Source organism: Pteronotus mesoamericanus, unplaced genomic scaffold (assembly GCF_021234165.1).
Source record: "Pteronotus mesoamericanus isolate MK-2021 breed Mesoamerican mustached bat unplaced genomic scaffold, CSHL_Meso_final contig_20, whole genome shotgun sequence".
Classification (NCBI taxonomy): domain Eukaryota; kingdom Metazoa; phylum Chordata; class Mammalia; order Chiroptera; family Mormoopidae; genus Pteronotus; species Pteronotus mesoamericanus.
Genome location: NW_026555085.1, coordinates 12,745,266 through 12,769,464, shown reverse-complemented (window position 1 = coordinate 12,769,464; position 24,199 = coordinate 12,745,266). Strand labels below are relative to the sequence as shown.

The 24,199-nt window shown below is 56.3% G+C and overlaps 1 protein-coding gene across 1 annotated transcript in view; it reads right to left on the bottom strand.

Moving 5' to 3' along the window:
* Positions 1–3,559: 3,559 nt before the first annotated feature.
* TTBK1 (tau tubulin kinase 1) overlaps positions 3,560–24,199 on the bottom strand; it is a 41,791-nt gene continuing 21,151 nt past the window's right edge. The window contains exons 14-15 of the mRNA XM_054569396.1: positions 7,861–9,416; positions 3,560–7,164 (exon numbers count right to left, since the gene is read on the bottom strand). Of these exons, the coding sequence (XP_054425371.1) occupies positions 6,777–7,164; positions 7,861–9,416 (1,944 nt within the window). The 3' untranslated portion in view covers positions 3,560–6,776. The remainder of the gene's footprint in view (positions 7,165–7,860; positions 9,417–24,199) is intronic.

Here is a 24,199-nt window from a genome sequence, read left to right as displayed (position 1 = left end):
TGGTAGAAATTAATAGTGATGGGAGTGCTTGGAGTGAGAATGAGGGGCATGGGGCTCGGGATAGTGGTAATAATGATGTGGTTACGTGGGCAGTGATGGTGACGAGGATTTTATAGATGATACTGACGGTGGCAGTGGTGATAGATGACGGAGATGGTGGTGGCAATGGTGACAGTGATGGAGCCTCGTTGAGAGAAGGGTATGTGTGATTTGAGTGATGAATGCCGGGAATGGTGGGTGGTAGAGTTAGAGGTGGGTAAGGGAGATAGAGGTGACGACTGTGCTAAAACTGGTGGTGGTGGTAATGGGTGATGTGACACCACTTTGGGTTTAATGGTACATAGAATAAGGAGGAATGTAGAAGGTGCCGCCTGGAGCTGATGAAAATGAGCTTGTATCATATTTCCTTCTGACCTATAGTCGAGTCCCCATGACCACGCTGACTCTCCACCTCCATCACCTCGTCGCCATGGACGATGATCAGGATCCTGCATCTACTGAGTACTTGGAAGGTCATTCTGACCATCCTTCAATATTGAGCTAGTCTCAGCTCTTGCCCTGGTCTTGACTCCTGCATAGCCAATGGGAAGGTCTCAGCAGACCCCAGCATCTGATGATCAGAGACATGACACCCTCCACACTCTCACCATGGTCTCTTTTCTCCAAGGTGCCCCAACTAAGGGGCCTTTCCTGCCTATTAACAAAGGGCCCTCCCCCAACGTCCCTGATCTTATAGCCTCTAGCTAGCCCCTGACCGAGAAACCTTGCTCAAACCACTTAGTTTTTTGTGCCACTGTCCTCAGAGCTCTATTGGCCACAGGGCACAAAAGGGAAATATCTTTCTGGGGGAGTAGGGAAGAGGTCGGCCAGGAGCTGGGCAGGTCCTAACATGCGGAGCATCGGGTAGGCTCTGACTGGGCCTTGGGGAGTCAGTATGCCTCACAGGTCTCGGGCTCCTGGAGAACAGGGTGAGCAGGGGTTCTCTGCAACCCTCTAAAGCCATTCCCCTGCCCCAGACCTGGTCCTGTCCCCTTCAATCCCCTCTCTGCTCCCTGATTCATACCTGTGACCACCACACTGAACCGCAAGCAGTTGTTAAACCTTTGCACGTTCCTTGCCCATGCTGCTCCCTCTGCAAGAATATCCTCTCCTCTTTACCTGGCTAAGTCTTGTTCGTCTTCCAAAATTCAGTCTAAGTCACATTGATCTGAAGGCCTTCCTTGAAGCTCCCAGTCTCTGCGTGAACCTTGTGTATCAGTGCACACAATACATGTAAAGTGATAGTTAATTTACAACCACCTCCTCACGGCTCACTGTGGGTTGTCTCAATTCCTCACAATGTCCCATGTCTGGCAGCCTCCGGTACATGTGGGGCTCAGCAATAGCCTCCAGAATTAGTTGAATGAAGGATTGAACTAATCCTTAATGAAGGACTGAAGGAATGTAAAATAATGAATGAGTGATCCATAGAATTCTTTTATTCATTCATTCTCAATAATAATAAAATAAATGTAAAATAGAACAAGATACCATTTTTCATCTAGAATATTTGATTATTCTAGGGATTTAAACTAGAATTAGATTTGGAGAAGTAAGCAAAGACCAAAGCAAGGATATTAATTTTGGCACTATTTGAAATAGTGAAAGGTTGGAGGGGGGGGATCTAATGAAAAATCAACATGTAGCTGGTTAAATGAATTAAGGAATATTCAGGCCATTAAAAAGAACATAAGGATCCTCATACATTACTGGTGAGAATGTAAAATGGTATAACTACTGTGAAAAAGTGTGGTAACTCCTCAAAATATTAAACATAGAGTTACCATATGACCCAGCAACTCTATTTTGGATATTTGCACAGGGCATAAATCAAAGAGAAATGAAAAAGTATGTCCACACAAACACTTGTAAACAAATATTCATTGCAGCATTATTCATAATAGCCAACAGGTAGAAAAAAAGCCCCAAATCCATGATGAATGGTTAAACAAAATGCAGTCTATCCATACAGTGGGATGTTATTCAGCCATGAAAAGGAATGAAGTACTGACAAACGCTAAAATACAGGTGAACCTTGAAAACACGCTAAGTGAAAGGGGGCAATCACAAAGAACCACATATCGTGTGATTCCAATTATATGATATGTCCAGGATAAAAAATCTTCATAGAGCTATAAAGTGGGAGACTAATGGTGGCATAGGACTGGAGGGGTTGGGAGAAATGGGAGTGCCTGCCAATGGAGATGGAGTTTCTTTTTGGGGTGATGGAAATGTTCTAAAACTGAGTGCGGCGATGGTTGCACAGCCTATGGATACACTACCTCTATGTGATCATATTCATAGATAAGGGGCTCTTGTGTTTTATTTTACATGCTTTTAGTATTTGCCTTTTTACTGTAAACATGACCCACTTTTGACATTTTTAAACAAGGAAGATGAAAGTATGTGAGCGCCCCACTGAAGGCTGGTGAATCAGGCGCTAGAGCCCCCTGCCATCCACGTCGAAGAAAAGGGGGTTCCAGGAGGCCGCTGCAGGGAATGGAAGATGGTTACCCAGGTTCTGGGATGTAAATTAACTATCAGGCTTTTTAATGGGGTGCGTCTGAATTGTCTTCTTGGAGGGAGAGCAGGACCTTGGCGCCTGAGCTCCTTTAAGTCTGATCCCAGGCAGCGCCAGGAACTTGCCCTGGGGCAGAAATTGTTTATGTGTTGCCTGGATGGAAGATTCACACTTCATGAACCTAGGGTTTAAAATGCAGAAGGTACAGCAAGTACCTATTCCAAAGCCTTCTTTCCCCAATCTTCCCTCCCAGAAGCAACCCGAGACCTCTAACTCATCTAAATAGGTGCACATTATACACACAGTTCTTTGACTTAGTCTTGGTCTTAGTCTTAGAGAACAGTCCGTAAGTGTCTATGAAGAGCTACCTCTTTCACTGTAAAGCCTCATATTACCCCATGGTGGGGTCCCCATCATATATGGGTGGCCACACTCTGTTAATCAACCCCAACAAAGAGACATTTAGATTACATTTGAATGTCTGTTTTTACAGGCCCACAGTCTCTTATCCAAACCATTGGGATCCTGTTTCTTTCAGAATTCAGATATTACACACACACACACACACACACACACACACGTGTGAATATTTAGAAAGGCAATTCAGTACATACTCCATGCAGTATGAAACCCCCTAATCAGATCTAAGACGGCAAATGGGTATGATAAATGGAATTAATAAAGACTATGAATAGTTTTGTCAGGTTTTGGTAACAAATGAGTTTGTGCCAATCTAATGAAAAACTCCCCATTTTCAGAACTGTTTAGGCTTCAGAATTGCAGATGAGGCTTTGTGCAGCTATACAAAGAATACTGCAATGAATAATTTTAGACACACAATTTTGTGTTTATAAGTATATACATAGGATACATTTCTAGAAGTGCTGGGCCACAGGCTACGTTCATTTGTGATTTTCATAGATTTTGCCAGAATAACGACCATTGTTCTTCCTTGCCTGTGAGCTGCGGCGCTCCGTGGTTTTCTGGACACCTCACTTGTGTCTGTTAACTTCTGGGCAATGGAAATTCTTCCTCCCTCCCTTTCTGGCCCTTGGGAGAGGCAACCAAGGGCTGAGAGAACGCAAACTTTGCCATCAGAGATAGCAGGTCAGTCCCCTTCCACCAGCGTGACCCTGAGTGAGTTACCTGCGTCCTCCAGGGCTTCCATGTCCTCTTCTGTAGAGACAGTCTGCTCCAGAACAGCCCCTCCCCACTTGCCCACCAACCTGTGCTCTTCTCTCCTGCCCGCTCCCTGTCCAGGGCCTGGGCTCTGCCCTCTCCCCCAAAAGGAAGAAGAGTCCAGGTCAACAGAAAGAAAGGTCCACAGGCTTTTTAATGGTGTGATGGCTACTTCCCTTCTGAGACCCGCTCTAATCATGACAGCGGCTTCCAGGGTGTTTGGGGGAGGGGATGGTCCGTGGACAGGTGCAAGGTGGGCAGAGGCCATGCAGTGACTGGGATGGGGGTGGAGGGGGAGTGTTACATTCTGTTTGGCATGTAAACATTCTTCAGTGGCTTCTCTGGGAACAGGGAGGCAACTCCTTGCCCCCCACCCACCCCTGCCCACCAGGGCTGGTCCCTGGAGCTGAGAAGACTGAGCAAGCCAGGCCCCTGTGAGGAGCTGGGAAGGGGGGAGCCCATGTGCCCGAGGCACAGCCCCTCTCCTGCACCCTCTTGGTGCACAGTGAGGCAGGGGAGGGAAGGCGTGTTCTCTGGTGAGCAGCCCCGCCTCTGAGCCAGAGACACAGGTTGTAATGATGAGGGAGTGCTGGAAGGGCTCAGTGGGAATGGTGGTATGACGTTCTTTTATAGAGAAGGGGCTCAGGACCCACAGGACTTGGTGGAGGGGGTGGGTGCTCAAGGGACAGGAGGCTGCAGCTAGGGGTGGGGCACTGGAAGATGTGGTTTCCTCTGCCCTTGATCCTTCCTGGGGAGAGAAGCAGAGTCCTCTCACCTCCTCCCACATTCACCCCTGCTCCTCCTCTCCCAACCTGGGTGACATTCGATGAGGCAGAGGCCTGAGATCAATTGGGAGCCCTAGGGAGGTCTGATTTCCCAAGGACAGACAGGGTTTTGCAGCTCTGCCCAGCTTTGGTGTTGGGTGAAGCTGGGGGGTGGGATGGGCCTGGGCTCTCTCAGGTCACCTCCCTTTCCTCCCAACACCAAACCAGGGTATTGTTGGTCCTGGGGCAGGGGTGAGGCTGGGGGCCCTACATTCACAGTTCGGTTGGTGGCAAGGAGCAGGCCCAGGACCTGGGCACGAGGGGTCATGCCCTGGCCCCACCTGGCAGGAGCTGATTGTCATTCAGAGAAGCTCTAGGTGGGAGGGAGTGGTCCCTCCTCCACCCCCTCTGCTCGACCCAGAGGGCAGTAGAGGCCTTGGGAGGGTCTCAGGTTGACAAGGAGAGCTCTGTCCAGAGAGGTTTCCTGAGTGTTCTGGGAGCTTCTGCATCAGCATGGGGTGGAACTCAAAGGCTGTCCACCCTGGAGTCCTCCCCTAGTCAGGTCTGCAGAGAAGCCACCACCTTGGCATGGAAACAGCTGCCCAAGCCTGCTGTCTCTCCATGAGGGGCTTCCGCTGGCACCAGCAGGCTGCTCCCTGGGCCAACTTCCTCGTGGGCATCCTTCTAAGCGACGAGCGCTGGGTGCTGCCAGACCACTGGGGCATGCCGGGGCCTTTCTTCCTCCTCCCCGGTGGTCTTGCCTTGTTCTCCATGACTCAGGGAAGAACAGAAGGGACAGACCAAGGGACACAGGCTGTGGGTATTGAGGATGGAGGAGGCCCGCAGGGGACCTGTCCCTGATAGGCAGGGTTGGCCGTCCCTTCAACAGCCAGTGTACTGCTTGGCCCAGCCACGGGAAGCTGGGGTCTGTGATGAGCTGGGATGAGAGCTCTGCACAAGCCAGACCTGGGAGGAGGCCCCTTATCCATTCATGGAGCAGTACAGTCCTCGCCTTCTGCAGGGACAGCTCAGCTATATGATTTGGAATTAGAACAAGAGGGGACAAGCCGAAGGGTGAACTGGGGAGGAGAGGACTGGCACTGGATCCATCACACAAGCATACAATCTGAAAGTTAGAAGGGCCTTTCTGCCTTGAGCCCAGGGGCCAGCTGTCTGGCTGTCTGTCTCTGTTTCTTTTCTCTCTGCCCACTGGGGGAGATGATGGTCACAGCCAGGAGAACAGGGAGGGTGACCTGGCCAGAACTGTGTTCCTGAATCTCCAAAGGGCCAGAGAGAGATGATCATCAGCCATTCTCCACCTCCACTGAACCCAGGAGAGAAGGGAGATGCCGAAACTGCAGTAGGCAAGATTGAGGTTAGATGGCAACATGGAATTCCTGATGTGAGGGGTCCTGAGTACTAGATGAGGGGCCAAGAGACAGGTGAAACTTCTCTACACACCCTCCTCCAACTTCCCACTTGACCAGGCATGCAGCCCACACAGGCTCCATGGTTCCCACTGAGACCCCACTCAAATTTAAGAGGAGGAGGGGCTTTGCACCTCAGAGGCGCAGGAGAGTAACAACCATCACCTGCCCACTGACTCCTACAGGGTGTCCAGGATGGAGCTGACTTTGGGGCCCCCTCACACCTGAGTAGACCAATGGCCCCTCGGTCCCACCTTCCCAGCTCCAGTCTAGCCGCTGAGAAGTGGTCCCTCCCAGGAAACTGTGGGGTTGCCCGCTAGGGGAGGCTGAAGCCTCCACTTCCAGAATTTGAGGCTGCCTTTCTGAAAAGGGCGGGGCCGGCGGAGGGGTCGGGGGCTTTGGCTGGAAGAGTGTTGGGAGGCGGAATAGGCTCTGTAGGTGTAAGCAGAGGTGTGTTGGAGGGTGGAGCATGGAGAGCAGCAGAGGCCTAGTGGGTGAGCGGGGTGTCCCCATTGAGCGGGGTCCTCGGTGAAGAGTGGCTGAGCCTTCCCGGGGCAGAGGGTGAGCCAGCCCCACCAGAAGGGCGGCAGGAAGTGGGAGGTGACTGGGAAAGGATGGGGAGGCGAGCGCGACCCCTGCGACGCGGTGCCCCCCACCGGTAGGGCCTGGCCGGCGGAAGGGCGAGGCAGGCGCTGGCGCGCGCTGTGGCGGATGCTGGCGGGAAGCTGGGGCCGCGGGTGGCGCGCATCAGGCGCGTAAGGCTGTGCTGGGAGCTGTTCCAGTGTGGCCGACTGCAGGTTGGGGGCTGGAGTGAGGATGGGAGGCCGCGCAGAGCCGCGCGCGTCATTATCTGGCCCCTGCCCGGCCCTCCGCGACACTTGCCCGGCCTTTGGTTGCTGCGCGCTGAGTCTGGAGTTTCCCTCTGGGTCCTTTCTTGGGGCCTCCTGGGGAGGGGATGCCGTCAGGCTCGGGCCGGGCCTGCGGGGCGCCCCGGGATGGAGGGCCCCCGGCCCGGGCCTGGTGCGACGGGGAGGGGCTCTCTTTTCGGGACAGGGACTGGCTCCGAGGAGACGCGCTGGGATTGCGCGCGGTGGAGGCTGGGAGACCCGGACTGCGAGGCGCCGGAGGCCTGGTGCTGGCTTGGGCGCGCCCTGGGCCGTGGCCGCGTCCAGTGGGCTGTTTGGGGCGGAGGTCAGTAGCAGTGGCCGACCCTGGGGGCTTCTGCAGCTGGAGCCTGAGGGAGGAGCAGAGGACAGAAGGCAAGAGAAAAGAAGGCACAAAAAAAAAAAAGAAAAGAAAAGAAATTTTCAGAATCTCTCTGAAGACATTTTCAGAATCGCAGTGAGCTCTGGAGTCCAGCACCCTCAGACCTGGTTGAGAACATGGCACAGATGGATAAACTGAGGCCTATTGCTCCATCCTCTAGGGCAGGACCTGTGCCCCCCCCCCCCCCCCCCCAGGCTGCTACTGAAAGAGCTTGCTCCAGGCTTTCTTTGACATCTCTATTTCATCTTTCAAATTCCCATGGATTTTACATTCTACTCTATAATATACCCACGTCTATATAAATATGAATAATGTTTTCTCCCAACTATTCTGGGCTTTATCCTTCGGCTTCAAATGCCCCATGGCACATCAGGGGCTGTGTGTAGACCCGACTGGCCACCGTCAACCTTTCCCAAAACTGGCCAAAACTTTCCTTTGGCACTCCTCCCCTCCGGGCATGCTCTCTGTGTCCACTCCCTTGACTCCAGGGACAGGCCTTGGGCCTAAGTCAGAAGAGAGACTGCCGGGGAGGTGGTGGACAGGAGGTATAGTTGAGGATCCTTCCTGAATCTTCAATAGCCCCTGACCTCTGGGGAAGCCCCTGCCGGTGGAGGCCTTCTGTGGTCACCCCCTGCCCACCCTGGGGCTGGCAGTGGTTTCTCACCTGCTGGTGATGGCTGTGTCAGATGCTGGGGCTGAGCCATGGGGTCTGCCAGGGGGCTGCTGGGCTGGGGCAGGCGTGGACATGCGGATGCTGATAGGGCGGGGGATCCGGCTCCGGGTGGTAGCTGCCTGCCCGACCTTCCTGGGCACAGAGGGCTCAGAGGCAGGCGTGTCCTCCTCAGAGCCCGTGCCCGAGAGCGTCTCAGAGGCACGGCACTGCTCCTCGCTGGAGGAGGATGAGGCCCCAGAGGCCAGCCGCAACAGCAGGCGGCCCTGCCTCTTCTCCATCACCAGCCGGGCCAGGTCCTGCTGTGGTCTTGCCCTCTTGCCCCACCGCTCTTTGGCCGACAGTGAACCCGAGGGCTCTGAGCCCGTGTCCTCCTCGGACAGCAGGACAGGTATACGGCTCCTGGAGCGAGGGCCTGGCATGGCACGGTGGCTGGGGGTGATGGAGGCCAGTTTTTCGGGGCCTGGTTCCAGCGAGGATGCTGGGGCTGGCCCGTCAGCAAGGGATGAGGCTTTGGGCAGTGAGTCCATGGCCACCTCCAAGGGGGTGTCCCCTGGAGGGCCAGACAGGGCACAGCTCTCCAGCCCTGCCTGGGCAACACCATTCTCCAGGGGCACAGAGACGCCTTCCTCTGCAGCCCTCCCATCAGAGGGCACCTCCAGGCCCAGCTCAGCCCCAGAGCTGAGATCCTCAGGCCGTGAGGCTTGTCCACCGGAAGACATGACGTTGAGGTGGGTTTTCTCTGCAATGTGCACAAAGGTCCTCTCAACTTTGGTGAAGGGTGAAGAGGTGACTGCCACTCCCCCGGCCCCTGTGATCACTGCTGTGGTCCCCGGCCCTGTCCCAGGCCCAGGGGGCTTGGGCTCGGACTTGAGGATGGAGGACAGGGTGCCTGGCTCAGATACGTCCAGCTGACTGCCGGTGGGCTGCGGCCGCTCATGTTGAGGAGTGAGAGCCGCCAGAGTGCCCAGGTCAGGGTCAGGGGCCAGGTCGGCAGTGACAGGCGACTTCTTCATGTCGCCAGGGGAGACGAGCACCAGCGTTTTGGAGCCCTCCTCAGGCTCCAGGTCCCCATCAGCCATGGAGGCCCGGCCCCTGGACTCCTTCTGATCGTCGGCCAGCAGCGTGGACGGGGCACCCTCTTGGCTCCGGTCCGTGCTCCTCTCGCTCCCTTCACTGCTGGAGCCACTGTGAGGCCCCAGTGCCTGCTCCAGGGCTACTGCCTCCTCCTCCACCTCCTCCTCCTCATTCTCCTCCTCCTCCTCCTCTTCCTCCTCCTCTTCCTCCTCCTCCTCCTCCTCGTCTTCTTCCTCTTCCTCCTCTTCCTCCTCCTCTTCCTCCTTCCCATTAGCTTGAGGCTGAACAGGAGTCAGTGGGACCTGGGGGGTGGTGAGCAGCATGTGCGAGAAGCCCACCCTCCGGACCCTGTTGAGCAACCGAGCCCGTTCTCGGTAATCGGAAAGGTCTTTCTTGAAGTCCTGGTAGGGCAGACTCAGAGGCACAGCTCGTGGGAGACCATTCACCTCAAATGGGGGCGCCACGGAGAACACCTGCAAGGGGCACACACAGGGACCCACTGAGGTCACCCACCCTTCCGGGCCCAAGAAGACCTGGACTGCACCCACGAGCTAGGAGGCCCATGTGCCCAGCTGTGTCCACAGAGTATGAGCTCCATGAGGGTAGGCACTGGGTCTGTTTTGCTCATTGCTCTATCCCCAGGGCCTAGAGTGGAGCTCAGTCAATCTCCGGTGAACGCTTATGTCCATGCTCCAAGTCCTGTGAAGTCCCAGGCCCTGATCCTGGTGGCTTTTCTGTTTCTCAGTCTCCCATTTCCCTCACTCCTCTCCTCACCACGTGCATCCTGAAACCCAGAGCCACTCTAGTTCAATCGACAGAATAAAATGACCATTGCAAGGCAGATCGACCCTCCCTTTTACATATGAGGAAACCAGGTCCACAGAGGGGCCCTCACCACCTCCTCACAGGACACAATTCCTCTGTAGCCAGGGAGCTGGCTGTCCAAGGCCACCAGAGCCCGTGTGGGACAAGGCAAAGTTCAGGCAAGGCCACTGGAGCTCCAGAACCCTTCCCTTCTGCCTCTTCCTGGCCTATCAGCCAGGAATTTTCCAGAATTCTGCAGGTGTTTTGAGTCCACACTTCCTCAAGGAATTCACAGCCCACCTATGAAGGGCAGTTTCTTTTCATTTGATTAGGTTTTCCCCGTTGACACTTTGTACAGAGTCCTTGGCAATTTGAGGGCCCAGTCTTGGTTTCCTAAGACCCCTGCCACGTCTCCCCTTAGCCTCCTTCCTTCCAGACTAGAAAAGCCTGACCACCTTATCAGAACCTCAGCTGCTGCATCTTCTCCAGCTCTACGCTGCCAATCCACACCCCCCGCACCAGGCACCCACAGTGTATCGGGCCCCGTCTAGGCTGACGTGGCTTTTTTCCAGGTGTGACGGTGCCAACGGTGTCCAGCACTTTGTTAGCCTCTTTGCTCACACTGGGCCTCCGTCTTCCTAAACGCAGCCCATCCAGACCAGAAGCCGCAGAGATATCCTGACATCTCCAGCACCTTCGGGTGCCACGCAGACTCTCTGGGAGTCCTGCCAAGCATCCTCTTTGGCACCTGTGTCTGCTGCCCCAGTCCGTGGGTACAGCCCTGTCTTGCCTGGTGGTTTCCCAGCCACTGGCCTGTTTTCTCCATCCCATACTGCTCACCCACTGTCCCATAGCCGCCTGAGGGATCTTCCTGACATTTAAATCTGATCCCATCTCTCTGCTTCAAACCTGCAGAAGCCTCCACCGGCCCCCGCAGTCCTCAGGAGGCATTTCCAATCCTTGGTTTGGCACAGGAGAAGCCACATGCCCTTCTGCCCCATGATCTGGCTCCTCTTCTGCTCCGGACTTACTTCTAGCGGCACCCTCTGATCCCCTGCCCCACACCCCGGCCATTCAGATGCCACCAGTAGTTCCCTAAATGCATCATGCATCTCACACTTCTGGGTCTTTTCCTAGGCAGTTTCCTCTGCCCGGGGATCCTCCTCACCCCTTCTGTTCACATGAAAAATTCCTGTTCTTCCAGCACTTGGCTCAAACAGCTCCTCTTCCAAAAGCCTTCTTGTCCACCCCACCCAAGCAGACTTCACCACCCTCCTTTGTACTTGTTTTCCCACCTCCTTCCATTAGAGCAACTTCTGCCCTCTATTCCACATGCAGGTGTTTGCCTGCTTCTCTCTCCTCAGAAACACTAAGCCCCTTGAGAGTTTTTACTTTATTCAGTCATTATTCACGAAGAAGTCCTGAGTCTGTGAATCCAGTGTTACACAAGATAGACATGGCCCTTACTTTCATGGGGTGCGCAGTCTCTGTACTGGGAGGTGAAATGGGGATAACGCTCGCTCCACAAAGGCCGCGATCATAAATGAGAGCATACAAGCAATGGATCTAGCATGTAGCAGTTTCACGATAAATGTTACCTCCCTCCCACCCCACTCCTACCCTGATTTAGAGATCATTGCCTCTCTCCCCAACTCCAGAAACACCCAAGTACCACACCTATGGGGGAGAGGGTCATGGGTAAAGGAGGGGTTCGGCCAGCTGACGTCTCTGTGCAAATAGCCCAAAGGCTGGTGGAGGGGGAAGGCAGGAATCCCCCAGGCCAAGGACCCGCCCAAGGCTGTCTGTGACTTCTCCCATCCCCAACTGACATTTTTCTGGGGGTCAAACCATTGAGTGAGGCCTTGATGGACGAGGTTGGAGAGGGGGAAGTGATGCAAGACAGGGCAGCGTCAGACCCTAGACAGGACCTCAGCACGCCCTGTCAGAGTCAGACAGGAAGCTTCCTCAGAGCGCTGTGCCCTTCATGTCCTGCCTGGAAGTCCCTAGCAATTGTTTCCTTTTTCTGCACCATTCTCATTCTTCACTTATTCATTTAGCAAACATTAGGCACTGTTTCCGTGCCAGGCCTTGTGCCATGGCCCTTTGCTATGTTTAATAACCAACATCAAGGCTAGAGAAGATGACTGGGCAGAGGTGGAGAACGGTGCTGTGAGCTCCTGTGTTTGTGGACCAGGTGGTGGTACTGAGAGCCAGGGACAGGGAGACAAACATAAAGCTCTGATCATGTCTCCCTCCTGCCCAGCTCAGAACTCACCCACCCAGCACCAGACACATCCCACCTCCAGGGGTATCCTTCTACCCCACCAGGCATCCTTTCTCAGCAGAACCTCTGCCTATTTTCCCTGCCCATCCCTGACACATTGGGCATCCCTGGCAGGACCACCTTTTCCTCTGGCCAGGTCCTAGATCTTTCTGAAAAAAGCCCCATCCCTAGGATGGACTCGCCTCTCACAGTGCCCACATTAGATGGTCACAGCTTGAATCCTCTCTCTTTCCACCTCAAAGCACCACCTCCCTTCTATTACATGGGAGGGAGGAGGAACAAGAACTGAAAATCAGGCATAGGTGGTAACATCAGACGGGAAAACTACATTGGAAAGAGGCGTTGACATGCCCGAGTCACAAGGCCCGTCGGCCTGGCTGCACCAGAATTCTCTCCACTGTCTCACTGGCCTCCCACCCTCACAAGCAGGGAAACCTGGGATCCTCTGCTCTCTAGCAGGAAGGGCTGCGAACTTCACAGTGGGGAGGGCTTTGTCCTAAGGATCACCGCCAAGCCCACCTCCACCTGGCCATGCTCAGTTTTCTATTTTAAAATCCCTCTGCCCTGCCAGGTCTGGCTCCTGTGGGCCTCCCCTGGATGCCTGAGCCCAGTGAGGATTCATTCATGCAGTCGCCCGTGCAGCCCAGGGCTCACTCACTCAGCCAGCGATCACTAGACAGCTTCTGTGTGCATGGCCCTGGAGGCCGGGGACACCATGAGAGGGGGACAGCAGAGATACCTGCCCTCCATTCCAGTTCAGAGGGAAGCAAGAATGCTGGGTGTCAGCAGGGGATGGAGGGGTCTGGGGAAGCTCACGTCTTCCTGCTCCCTCCCCAGGGCAGCGACCTTTTATGATTCAGTTTTGCCTATTGTGACTCTCCAGCCTGGTTTGGTACAGCATTATTTGGGGCTGCTTCTTAAAAATACCGAGTCCTACTCTCCAGATTCTGTAGAGCAGAGATGAGACCCAGAAATCTGTTTAAAGCTCCCTGGTGATTTTACTGGAGTTTGGCAGACGGCAGATGTCATAGGGTGAATCACAGAAGGAGGGCAGGCAGGCCGTTGGAGCTGAGACACTCAGAACGAAGGCCCTAGCCCACTCCCTCCCCGGGACGGTGCCCAGAGCAGGGGGCCCGGGTCTCATTAGCATCAGAACCTAGGCCAAGACCACGTTTCCTCCAGTCAGCAGGAAACATGAAGGGAGATGGGTAGACCTGACTCCCATCTTCCCCTGCCACCAACAAAACTGGGCTCTCTTCAGCCCTGACTTCTCTGACGCTGACACTGGGGACAGGTTACTCCACACACTCCCATCCCCACACCGGGTGCACAGAGCAGCTCTCCTGCCTGGACCCTGGCCAGGCCCAGACACTGCACACCACATATCAGCCCACAGGTGCCAAGGTCGAATAGGGGGTCTGCCGCGTGACAAAAGCAGGAGAGTGAGCCTTGATGCCCACCTTTCCCCCACTGTGGGGGGGGGGGCTCGGGAGGACATTGTGCCTCTCAGAGCAGTGCCCCCCTCTTTACTCAGCAGCCACCAGGCACACACCTCCCACCGCCCCCTTTCCCAGGGGAAGCTCTGCCTTGCCACAACTGTCCAGCCTGAAAACTGGAGATGAGAAGAAGTCAAGTGTGGCCTCCTCTGCTCACCACCGCCTTTCCCAGATTCTTCCCCTGTCTGTTTGGGCCTCTGCTCTCAGACCACATCTGCCCAGCCAAAAGCCTTACCTCTGTCCTTCCACCCCACACCCAGGAGTGCCACCCACCCCCGACTCACTGGCCAGTGACAGACCCCTGCGTGGAAGAGGTAAGATGACCTGGGAAGGCGCTGCCTACCCTAGATCTAGACAGATCTCCCCGCTTGACCTCCAGGTCTCATTGTCCCCAACCCATCCCTGACTGCCCCAGGACAAGGAGCAGACAGCCTGGGGACATTCTAAATGCTCTGGAGGTCCAGGGATGCAGCTGTAGCTTGGCCTTTTGCCCCAATATTTGCTTCAGGCCCCAAGGAGAGAGGCGTTTTCCTCTTTTGGCGCTGCGTGGACAGGCCTGCAGGGTGGGGTGGGAATCTGAGGGGAGAGGGAGAGCCCCCCCCCCACCCTCTGCCATCTCAGAAGGCTGTTCAACAGGGGCTCTCCTTCTCCCTGTCCCCACGATCTCATTCACCCAGTTCTCCCTCAACCCACGTGCTATCCTTACACCCCCACGTTCTCACTGATCTCCCTCAACAGACCCTTCTCCCCAGGCCAGGGCTACCTCAGATCCCCCATCAGAGCAGAGAGGCAGGGAAAGGCTCCCGTGGTGGCCTCACAGAGCTCTCTGGGACCTGGCTTCCCACCCCATTTCACCCACGATTCAACAGTCTGATCCACACAGAAACCCGCAGCGGGCCCACACTTCTCCTCCTGACCTTGGCAAGTCAGCAAGCGGGCAGGTTTGGGTTGGGCCCCAGAGACCAGAGTCCAGTCTCAAGCCCATCCTCCGGATGAAAGGCTGGGACCTGACAGAGAGTGGTGCTCACGTCCAAACAGGCTGAAACTTCCTGGGGGTCCCCTGGCCCGCCCCAGTCAGCCCAGGTCTCAGCTGCAGGTTAGGCTGCGGCTGGATCCACTGATCTGGAATCCGCGCCCACCCCACCCCTGAGTCAGGGAAAGATGAGCCCCTGTCCTCTGCCCAACCAGGGAACGCCAGAGTTGGGGTCTGCGTGAGGGGTGGGTTAGGAAGGAGGTGGGTGAAAGAAAGCAGGCGAAGCCCAGGTTCCTGGAAGGCGTCTTTAATCAGAATTTGGTAGTACACAAGCTCTCCGGATTGTCTGCATTAACATACAGGGACTTAAAAAGGCACAAGATCCCTCGCACAGCGACGCGCGTGATGGCGGGGCGCCCCCATCCCCGCCCGTGCTCAGCCGTGTGCGTGTGGGTGCGTGTCCGTGTCCCACCCCCGTGGCGGCGCCGCGCGTGTGCGTGTCGGTTTCAAGTGTTGGATTTGTACAGTACTCGCAGTCTAGGGGCGGGGCTCAGTGCATGCTCTTCTACCCGGGCCCGGGGCCCCGACGCCGCTGTGTAGACTGAGGACGCACCCCGGAGAGAGAAAGGGGGAGGGAGCGTCCCATCTTCGTGTGTGCGGTTTTGAGTGTTTCGTGCATGCTTACGCTGGCCGGGTCAGGGAATAGTGCAAGCTTATAATACAGTATTATTGCAGTACAAAAGGAGGGCGGGGATTTATGATGGGAGGGGGAGGCTCAGGAATAAACCGGCTGGGACGCGGGAGGGTCCTCTTGCCAACCCCCTTCCCATCCCTCGCTCCCCTCTCCACCGCGATTAGGGAAAGCCTCCTGACGCTGCGAGGGGGTTCCTCAGGTCCTTGGAGAGAAGGGTCTCAGCTGGGCCCCGGGGCTGAGCTCCCTCCATCCCGCCAGTCCCGGCCTCTCAGGGGGCAGGGGCCAGCTCTCTCCTGCTCAATACTGCCAGCCGCGAGAGCCCCAAACCCCGCCTCCTCCCTCACAGAAGCCCCTCCAAGTGAGGGGAGGGGTCGACGGAGCAAGTGCAAAGGAAGCAGATGTTGGTCCCTGAGTTTTATTTTCGGGGTGAGGAAGGAGAAGAGCCGGAAGTGGGGGGCAAGTTTGGGGTCTCCCCTAGGGCCCTCAGTGGTGGAGTGGGGTGGAGCAGGAGACAAGGACGCTGAGGGGTGGGCCAAAGGAGGGTGTTGGGTGGCTCTGAGAGACCTAGGCTCCAATCTTGGCTCCCCCCTCTACTCTGGGCTCTTTGGCATCCAATTGCAAGGCCAATTATTTGGGGGTTGGGGGACAGCCGTGTGGGCGGTGAGGTAACCGGAATCAGTGGTGGGGCAATGGAGGCTCTTGGAGCCTGGAAAACGGGCCAGCTCCCCCTCCCAGCCCTTCGTTTGCACCCCCGACCTGGAAGCACTGGGGGACGAGCCCCACTCCAGCCCCTGCCCCGCCCCGCCCCGCCCCGCCCCGGAGCCAGGGACCCGGAGGTCGCAAGCCGGTGGAGGGGAAAGCGAACGCGGACTTAACGCAACGTCGGGCGCAGGGGGCGCTAACCCAAGTGAAGTATTTAGCAGCAGGCAGCTCGGCGGATTGGGGGCGCAGGACAGGGGCTGAAGTCCCTCGGGGTCGCACACGGAGACGGAGCGCCCGGGACGGAAGCTCTGGGGACGGGTGGGACGGGGATCGGAGGCCGGGCGACCCCCTGGTCACGCCAGTAGCAGCTAGTTAAAAAGATGGAACGTACATTCGTGGTGCGCGACGGCGGCACGGGCAGGGGCGTGACACGGGCGGGTCCCGGGGACAGGGACAGAGTGGAAAGTAATGGCTGGGGTCCGTTACACTCGGAAACCTGCGAGAGGTGCCGGGAAACGCGGTCCCTGTGCTCTCCGTGGCTGGGGGCCTGCCAGTTTGCTGTCCGGAGAGTGGCGGAGTGTGCACACAGCTACGCAGTGTGTGTCTGTGTGCGTGTGTGCGCCAGTTAGTATGACAAAGTGAACCCCACCTCCCCCAGCCTGTGCAGGTAGAAAAGAGGGTACGTGGGGGAACTGACCGCGGAACCAAGTGGAAGGTGAGGTCTAGGAAGGTTGCCATACCTTCGGGTTTCATTGCCCCTCCTCCCCCACTGCTGCTGCTTCTCAACTCTTCCCTTGGGGGAGGAGGCCGTTCGGGCTCAGGGCCTCCCTGGGCTGGGAGGGTGGGGAACCATTGGGGATATTGGAGGGATGTGGTCCTCAGGCCGGGAGCCTCTCCCTTAGGGAGAAGGATGCTTTAAAATTTCCAGAGGCTGACCCACCGGTCCCAGGGGCACCTCTGTTCCTAATGGGAATAATGTGAACTTTGGGGACATGCCCCCAACTTAAGGAGAGGGATTTACCACAGTCCCTGATACCAAGAGCTGCCCGTCGTGTGTGTGGGGGGGCTGATAACTGCCCTTTGGGTTGGGATCTCAGTGGAGTTGGGGGAGGGTGGAGCCCACGGGGTTCAGGCCCTCCTTAGGGGTCTACACTTCCATCCTCGGGTGCAAGTCAACCAACCCAAGGACAGCAGAGGATGCAGCACTCACTCTCTGTGCTCCCACAGCCGGGGCTCCCACCAGGCCCCCTTACGCACGGTCCCCTCCCCTGGCCATCCAGTGCAGACACACTGACCCAGCTCCTTCATCTCGCCTCACTAGCCCAGACTCCCTTCCCCCACTGCCTGGGCAGACAGCACTACCCCTCCCCAGAAAAAGGGCCCTGGGCAGGGCAGAGGAGAGAAATAGTCAAGGAGGGTCCAGGGACCCTCCACAAAGAGGACCCCTGGCTTTTCCTGGGGTTGGAGAGGCCCGCCCCCCAGCCTGGAGAAGTAAGGGTTAATGTGCTAGCGTGGTTCAGAGATGCCATCATCTCCCACCTGGGCAGCTTTAGGCCCATTTTCCCCAAAACTGGAAATACAAAGGGAGACTGTTAGGTTCTGGATGCTAGTGGTTGGGAGTGTTGCGAGGTTATTGCTGTGACCCAAGCTGCCTTGAGTGTGCGGGGGAATCTACTCATCATGGAGAATTAAACAAAGCATTCCTTACTGGCTCGGGGTTCTGTCCACAGAGAAAATACTGGTTCTATGAGGAGGGCCCCACTCACCACGAACAAGCCCACTGGCCCACACACACATTCAGGCCCACTCAACAGCACATACGCGCAGCATGGATCACACATCCCTACCGGCTGTGAGCTCTCTCCTCTAAGAAGCCCACCTGGTCTGAGGAAGAACACTGCCCCCCTTCGAAAGCTGCAGCCGTGGACAGAGGGGGCAGACAGTGCTCAGGCTCACAGAGGCTGCAAGCTGAGTTTGGGGTCTCTGCCTGTAAACCGGTTTTGTTTGGCTCACACAGTGATTTTTCTTTTAAAAGTGGGGTTTACAAAAAAAATAGATGCCAATAATTAAAAATTGGGAGATTTCACATAAAGATTGGAGATTTCAGCAACGATTGGCTGAGCAGAGGATGGTGGGGGGGCCCCCTGCTGACTGCAGTTCCCAAACCTGCCCCCTCCCTGACACCGCTTGGCTTCTCTTGACCAGTGAATCGGTGACACTCAGCTCAGACCCCCGTGGTCGGTGCTTACCAGCTTCATACCCTGGGAGCCTGACCCGAGGATCCCACCAAGACCACCGAGGTCAGGGTTTTGAGCATCTGCTTTCTCACTGTAACTCTTACTCGGCCACCTAATCCCCAGGGCTGCCTGGGGATGCGAGGTGGTGTGGTCTCTGGAGAGACAGGCTCTGCCTTCTCAACCAACCCCAGTACTCAGAGCGCCCGACCTGGACCCCATCCAAGTCTGGCTCACAGACAAGCTCCCTTCTTACTAGATGGGGCCAGGAGGAGGGCAGGTAAACGGACCAGCACGCAGACTGAAAAACTTCAAAACTCCTATCAGACAAGACCTCAGTTATTCGGCATTGGCAGGGGTTTTTTAAAAATATTGTTTTTGTAAATTAAATATTCTAATTAATCCATTAAATGCAGATAATATGGGGATCCACCTCATAGGCCAGCAATTTTCAACCTTTTTTCATCTCGTGGCACACAGAAACTAATTAATAAAATTCTGCAGCACACCAAAATATATATATTTTTGCCGATCTGACAAAAAATAGGTATAATTTTGACTCATTCACACTGGACAGCTATCACTGTGTTGGCTGCTGTCATTTTTTTATTTGACGGTCTGAGGGGAAAGAGGTCAGTGCCCCTGACTAGGTATCACGTGTTTTAAAAATCACTGTCATGGGCTATTATGAGGGTTAAATTAGTTAATTTTGTAAAGTGCTTAGACCACTGCCTGGCACATAATAAGCACCGGGTGCCAGTGACTGTTAAATGAAATAGAAAATAACTAATTGGAAGCCACTCCTGTATGGTGGGTATGACTATAAGGTACCAAAACGGCATTTTCAAAGTACAACAGAGTGCTGCCTCTTTTCAAAGCTGACCTTGGGGAGGCTGTGTGCTTTCCCAAAGCAGGCGTTTAGTTCTCCTCTTTGAGAGGAGAACTCCTTCAGAGAAAAAGAGCCTGACAACATTGCAGGCTCACAGCTTCGCTGCCCGGCCCGGGGCCTGGAGACAGGCCGCTCAGCTCCAGCTCAGGCAGGTCTCTGCCGGGCTTCACATGAACTTGATCCAACCATGTGGCTTCCTTAGCTGTTTCCAAAAGTCAAAGCCACCCTCCAAAGATAATAATATTATCAATATCACCTCCAGTTAGCTCAGGGCTTTATGGCTTATAAGACACTCTCTGCCCTACGAGGGAGGGCTTGCAAAAGAGTGTCCCTCAAAGGACAAAATGTTTTGAACATGATCTTACTTTAAAGGACACACCCTCCCTCACAGCTATCAGTTCTGGGGATGTGTGTGTGTGTGTGTGTGTGTGTGTGTAAATTCGGCCACCTTTGGAAGGGAGTCTCCACCTCCAAAGGCTTTGGAAACTGTAATATGCATCTAATGCTGAAACAAGGCTGAAGGTAGTGCCATCGTCTCTGGTAAGTCACAAGGCACTTTGGGATCTTAGAGTACCCCAGGGTTCTGGCCACTGAGTGGGAGCTGTGCTCAGGGTCGGGTAGTGGAACCCTCTAGAAGGGAATGCCAGCTAAGAGGATGCTTGGTTTTACCCAACCCCAGACAGAGCAGGGCACCCGGCCCCCACTGTTGCTGACCTTTGGAGCGGCTGGTGGACAGACTCCCCTTTACTTCACTCCCTGCCACTAGCTGGGGAGGATGGGAAGAGGGCCAAAGGGTGGGGGACAGTGCCGGAAGGTGGGAGTGGGGTTACTATACATCCCACCCCCTCACCTTTGTGCTTAGTGTTGTCTGTTCCTTCTCGAGAAGGTTCTACCCTGACTCCTCCTTTACTTTCGGCAACCCAAAACAGCCTAGAGGGGAGGTCCAAAGTGAGCGGCCAGAACTGAGGGTGGGGTGGGGCAGGGCACACGCTTCAGTCTTAGATGGTGAAGGTGCTCCTGGCCTAGACATCCTGGGGGTGGGGGGGTAAGTGGAGAAAGGGGTGAGGTGGGTGCGCGTGTAGCTCACGTGGGTGAGCCATGCCACCACAGTGCTGGCCACCCATGAGGGCACCTCCCCTTCCAGATTCCCGCCCACTTATGGCACCCCCAGGCTAGGACGAGCTCCCTGAGGCCTCCGCCCCAACCAGAGATAGCTGCGGAGCTGAAGGGGGAGTGGAGGGGAAGCAGAGGTCAAGGGGAGAAGCGGGTAGAGAGAGAGCCAGGATGAGAGCTGGTACATAGGAACCTATGAAGGACTGCACAAATGTCGTTCTGACTCCCTCACACACACGCGTGCACACTCACTCATACACACTCCCACGGAATTGTGCAGTACACAGCCTAAGCAGCCGCCCAGGCAGCCCCGCCACACGCACAAATGTCCGTATATAAGCACGCTCACACTCACTCGCAAGCGTGAGGGCAGGCACACACGCACAGCAGGCACACACAGCCTCACTGCAACAAACATTTTGCAAACCTTCAGGCCTCCTCCCTTCCCTCCTCACACAGGCGCCGTCCTTCCTGGTGCCCGCTTCATCGCTGCCTCCTCACCTCGGGGAACAGGGGCGCTGGCTGACATGGGCAGGAATGAAGAGAGGGAACCGTGGGGTTCCCTGTGGTGACAGGTTAGGGGCCGAGGAATGGGCAGGAAGGGCAAAGCAATATGGCGTCCCCGCCCCCACCCATCTCCAGCTCCCCGTCTGGTCTGTCTCCCCTTGTGCTCTGACTTTTCTCCACAGCCCCTTCGGACCAGCCAGCCTGGCTGAGCACCTACAGGAAGGAGTCACCCTCTGAGAGGGGCAGTGGTGGAATTTGTCCTGAGCGCATTCTTAACAGCCACCCTCTATGCCCCAGCTTCTAGACCGGGTCCCCGCGCCCTAGGCTCCCGCTCCCTCGGCCCCGTTCGTCCATCCTCAGCTCCCAAGGAGCTGGGCCAGGCAACCAGTCTCACCATGCGTGACCGCACCCCTGCCTGCGGGAAGGGGCAGCCTACAGCAGGCTGGGCTCCAGGCCTCCTAGGGCAGGATGTGGGAGGCAGGGACTCTGTCCTCCATGACGGTGGCATGTGAAAGGGCTCGCTGGGTCTCAGGACTGCTTGCCCCACATCACCGAGTACAGAGGCACCCCTCACCAAGCCCCAAACCTGGCGGGCCAGACCCCCATCTCATACAAAGGGCCACACCTCGGCCCACACAGATGGGCAGGCGCCCACAGCCCACCGAGTCGGGGCCCAGTTCTGCCACCCCCCTCGGGTGGACCAGGCCTGGCCGCGCCAAGAGATCACATATTAAACAGAATAAACCCCGTGCTAGACTGACCCTGACCCAGCACGCCTCACCTCCCTGACCTTGGTTTCTGCTGGACTCTGGACTCACTGGTGGCTCCAGCCAAGTGCCCCCATCCTATCCCTGAAACTGCACGGACAGCACCACCCCCTCCTGTACCATTTGACTGGCACAGAGCAAAGGGAGAGGGTGAGAGTGGGGGTATTACAGTACCTTGGGCCAACGTATTGGGGGCTGTATTGCACGGTGGGGTGGATGGGATGTGTGTGTGTGATTATTGCGTCCTGGGAAGGAACCATGGTCTCTGCCTGCTCCCCGCCCCCCCCACCTGCCCCCTCCAGGAGGGGGGGGGCCCAGCCTAGGTCTTGTGGGTGAAGCGGGCCCACACCTGCTGCAGCTGGGACCGCGAGATGCGGAGCACCGAGGGCACGAGTCTGTGGTTGCCGGCGGCGAGGGGCGCGTGGCGCCGGTGAGGCGCCCGCACGGGGCTGCTCTCCGCCGAGCGGCTGCGCTGAATGAGGGAACCGGAGGAGCCCGAGGAGCCGCCGCCGCCGGGGTGAGGGTAATGCTCGGTCTCCAGCGTGGAGGAGGAGAATACGGAGGACGCCAGTCGTCGCAGGGGGCTGTACCGCGGGAGGGAGTGCCCCGAGAGTCTGTCCTCCTCCAACTGAAAGAGACCAAGAGAGTGGAGGGAAAAGAGGTGTCAGGCACAGACTGGACAGCTCCGTCTCGGGGACCACCCACCGCGCACAGCCCCTGCGGCGACAGCGTCCCAGGCTGGGGGGCAGGGTCGGGCCGGGTGGAGGGGGCGCAGACCACCGCGTCCTGCCTCAGAACCTAGGCTCTGGCCTCCAGCGCCCATCCCCCGCCTCCTCTCTGGCACTTCTCACACTGTGGTCTCCAGCAGAGACCTTGGCCACTCCCTTCCTGGGGGAACCGTTCCTGGCTTAGCTGCCTGGCTTCCTAGCTCAGAGTCAGTGTCCCCTGCGCCGGGGAATCCCCGGCTCTGCCATCGCTGCTGCCCTGAGTTGGCAGCTGTGCGGGGTCTGTCTCCCCAGCTGGGCTCTGTGTCCTCATGAGGTCTAGAGATCACAGTCTCCTCTGTCGTGGCGTCCCCACTCCATCACTGGGGCATGCCAGGGTTTCAGTGACACCTATCCTACGAGTAGGATCCCCGAGTCCAACCACTCATGGCTGAATCCCAACTCCACCACTTACTACCTGGGAGACCTCAGGCAAGTTACTTCCTTCAGTTCTCCATGCCTCAGCTTCCTCGTCTGTGAAATGATGAGGGACAGCAGCCCCTACCTCACAGGGCTGTTACAAGGGTTAGCTGTTACAATATGCAGAGCACGGAGACCAGCACCTGCGTGGAGTAAATGCTGTGTCATGTCAGCTGCTTTATTGTCCTTTAAATCCCTCTTGAGAACAAAGAAAGGGATACAGCCTGGCAAGAGGAGGAGCAAGTAGAAATCAGTTCTCCCTGGGAAGTGGCTTTTTCCCTGTCCTCGCTGAGGCTGAGCCGCGGGACAGCTGTGGCAGGAGCTTGGGCGACTCTCTGCCATCAGGAGGAATCATGACTTGTGCCCTCCTGCCCTCGTGTCCTCAGAGGGAAGAGGAAAAATGGGACTGAGAGTCCCAGGCATGGGGGGATGGAAACGGTGACTTTAGGGTCACCAGACTTCTCTCATGCTGCCCCCGAGCTCTTCCTGGGACTGAGGCCAGTTTAAATAGATTTTGGTGGGGCAGTGAGGGCTGGCTGTGCCAGCTGCTAGGGGGCTAAAGGGGGATGGGGCTCAGGGCACTCAGCTCTGGCTTCATCCCTGCGCTGATGTTAAATGGGAGCACGGGGACCCACCATGGAGACTCCAGCAGAGGGAGGTGGAGAGAGGATACTCTGATAAGATCATCTCTGCCCTCATGCTGCTTTTCCTTCCAGCTTCTTTTCAGCCAAGACCAGGATCTTTCGGAGCTGGTCCCGTCAGCACTGAGGGTGAGGGGTCTAAGGCCCACCGCACGTCACCAAGGGACAGAAGCACCCACAGTTGCCACAGCCCATCTCACGCACACGTGGGTGGCTCAAGTTTAACAGCCCTGCCAGGCGCTGGTCAGCTGCCAGGGGGAGTCAAGCCCAGCACACTCCTGTCTCTTCGGGCCAGGCCGCCACCTGTGACTGTCTTCAACCCCCAGCTGAACTAGCACCGATCAGACCGCTCCAGCTTCCCAGGCGGCCTCCCTGCTCCTAGCAAAGAAGAGCTCTCTGTTCTCTCCTCCAAGGCCCTCAATCATGAACCCCCAAGTCTACTCTGTGCATTTCCACCCTACCCTTCTTGACTGTGAGCTCTGAAAGAGCAGGACTGGAAGCCTTATTCGTCTTTGTCCCCCAGCCCCTAGTGCACTGCCTGGCACTTGGCAGAGAAACATCCCCATGGCTGCCAACAAGTGTCCATGGGCTCCAGGAATGCTGACCTGCTGTGTTATTAGCCAGAGATGACCTGGCAAACATTGGCCTCCAAATCACACACTGTCTGACACTCTCCCCTCTGCCCTAGTTTCCCCAGCCACTTCCAGTTTGCACCTTAAATTCCCAGAAAAGAACACAAGGTATGTGTAAAGAAAAATATTTAAAGTACAAGGGCATGCACACCAAAGAGCTACTGGTGTGCCTGGTTCTAAATTTGTGCCTGGTCCCACATTATCCTCATCCCTGCTCATGATGGGGGTAGGTGACAGAGTCACAGGTGCTCATGTCTTTAAGGACAGCTGGTACAGGGAAGTTCATACATCAGACTGAGCAGATTGAGCTGGGTGTGGGAGGGGTTCCTTGCAGAG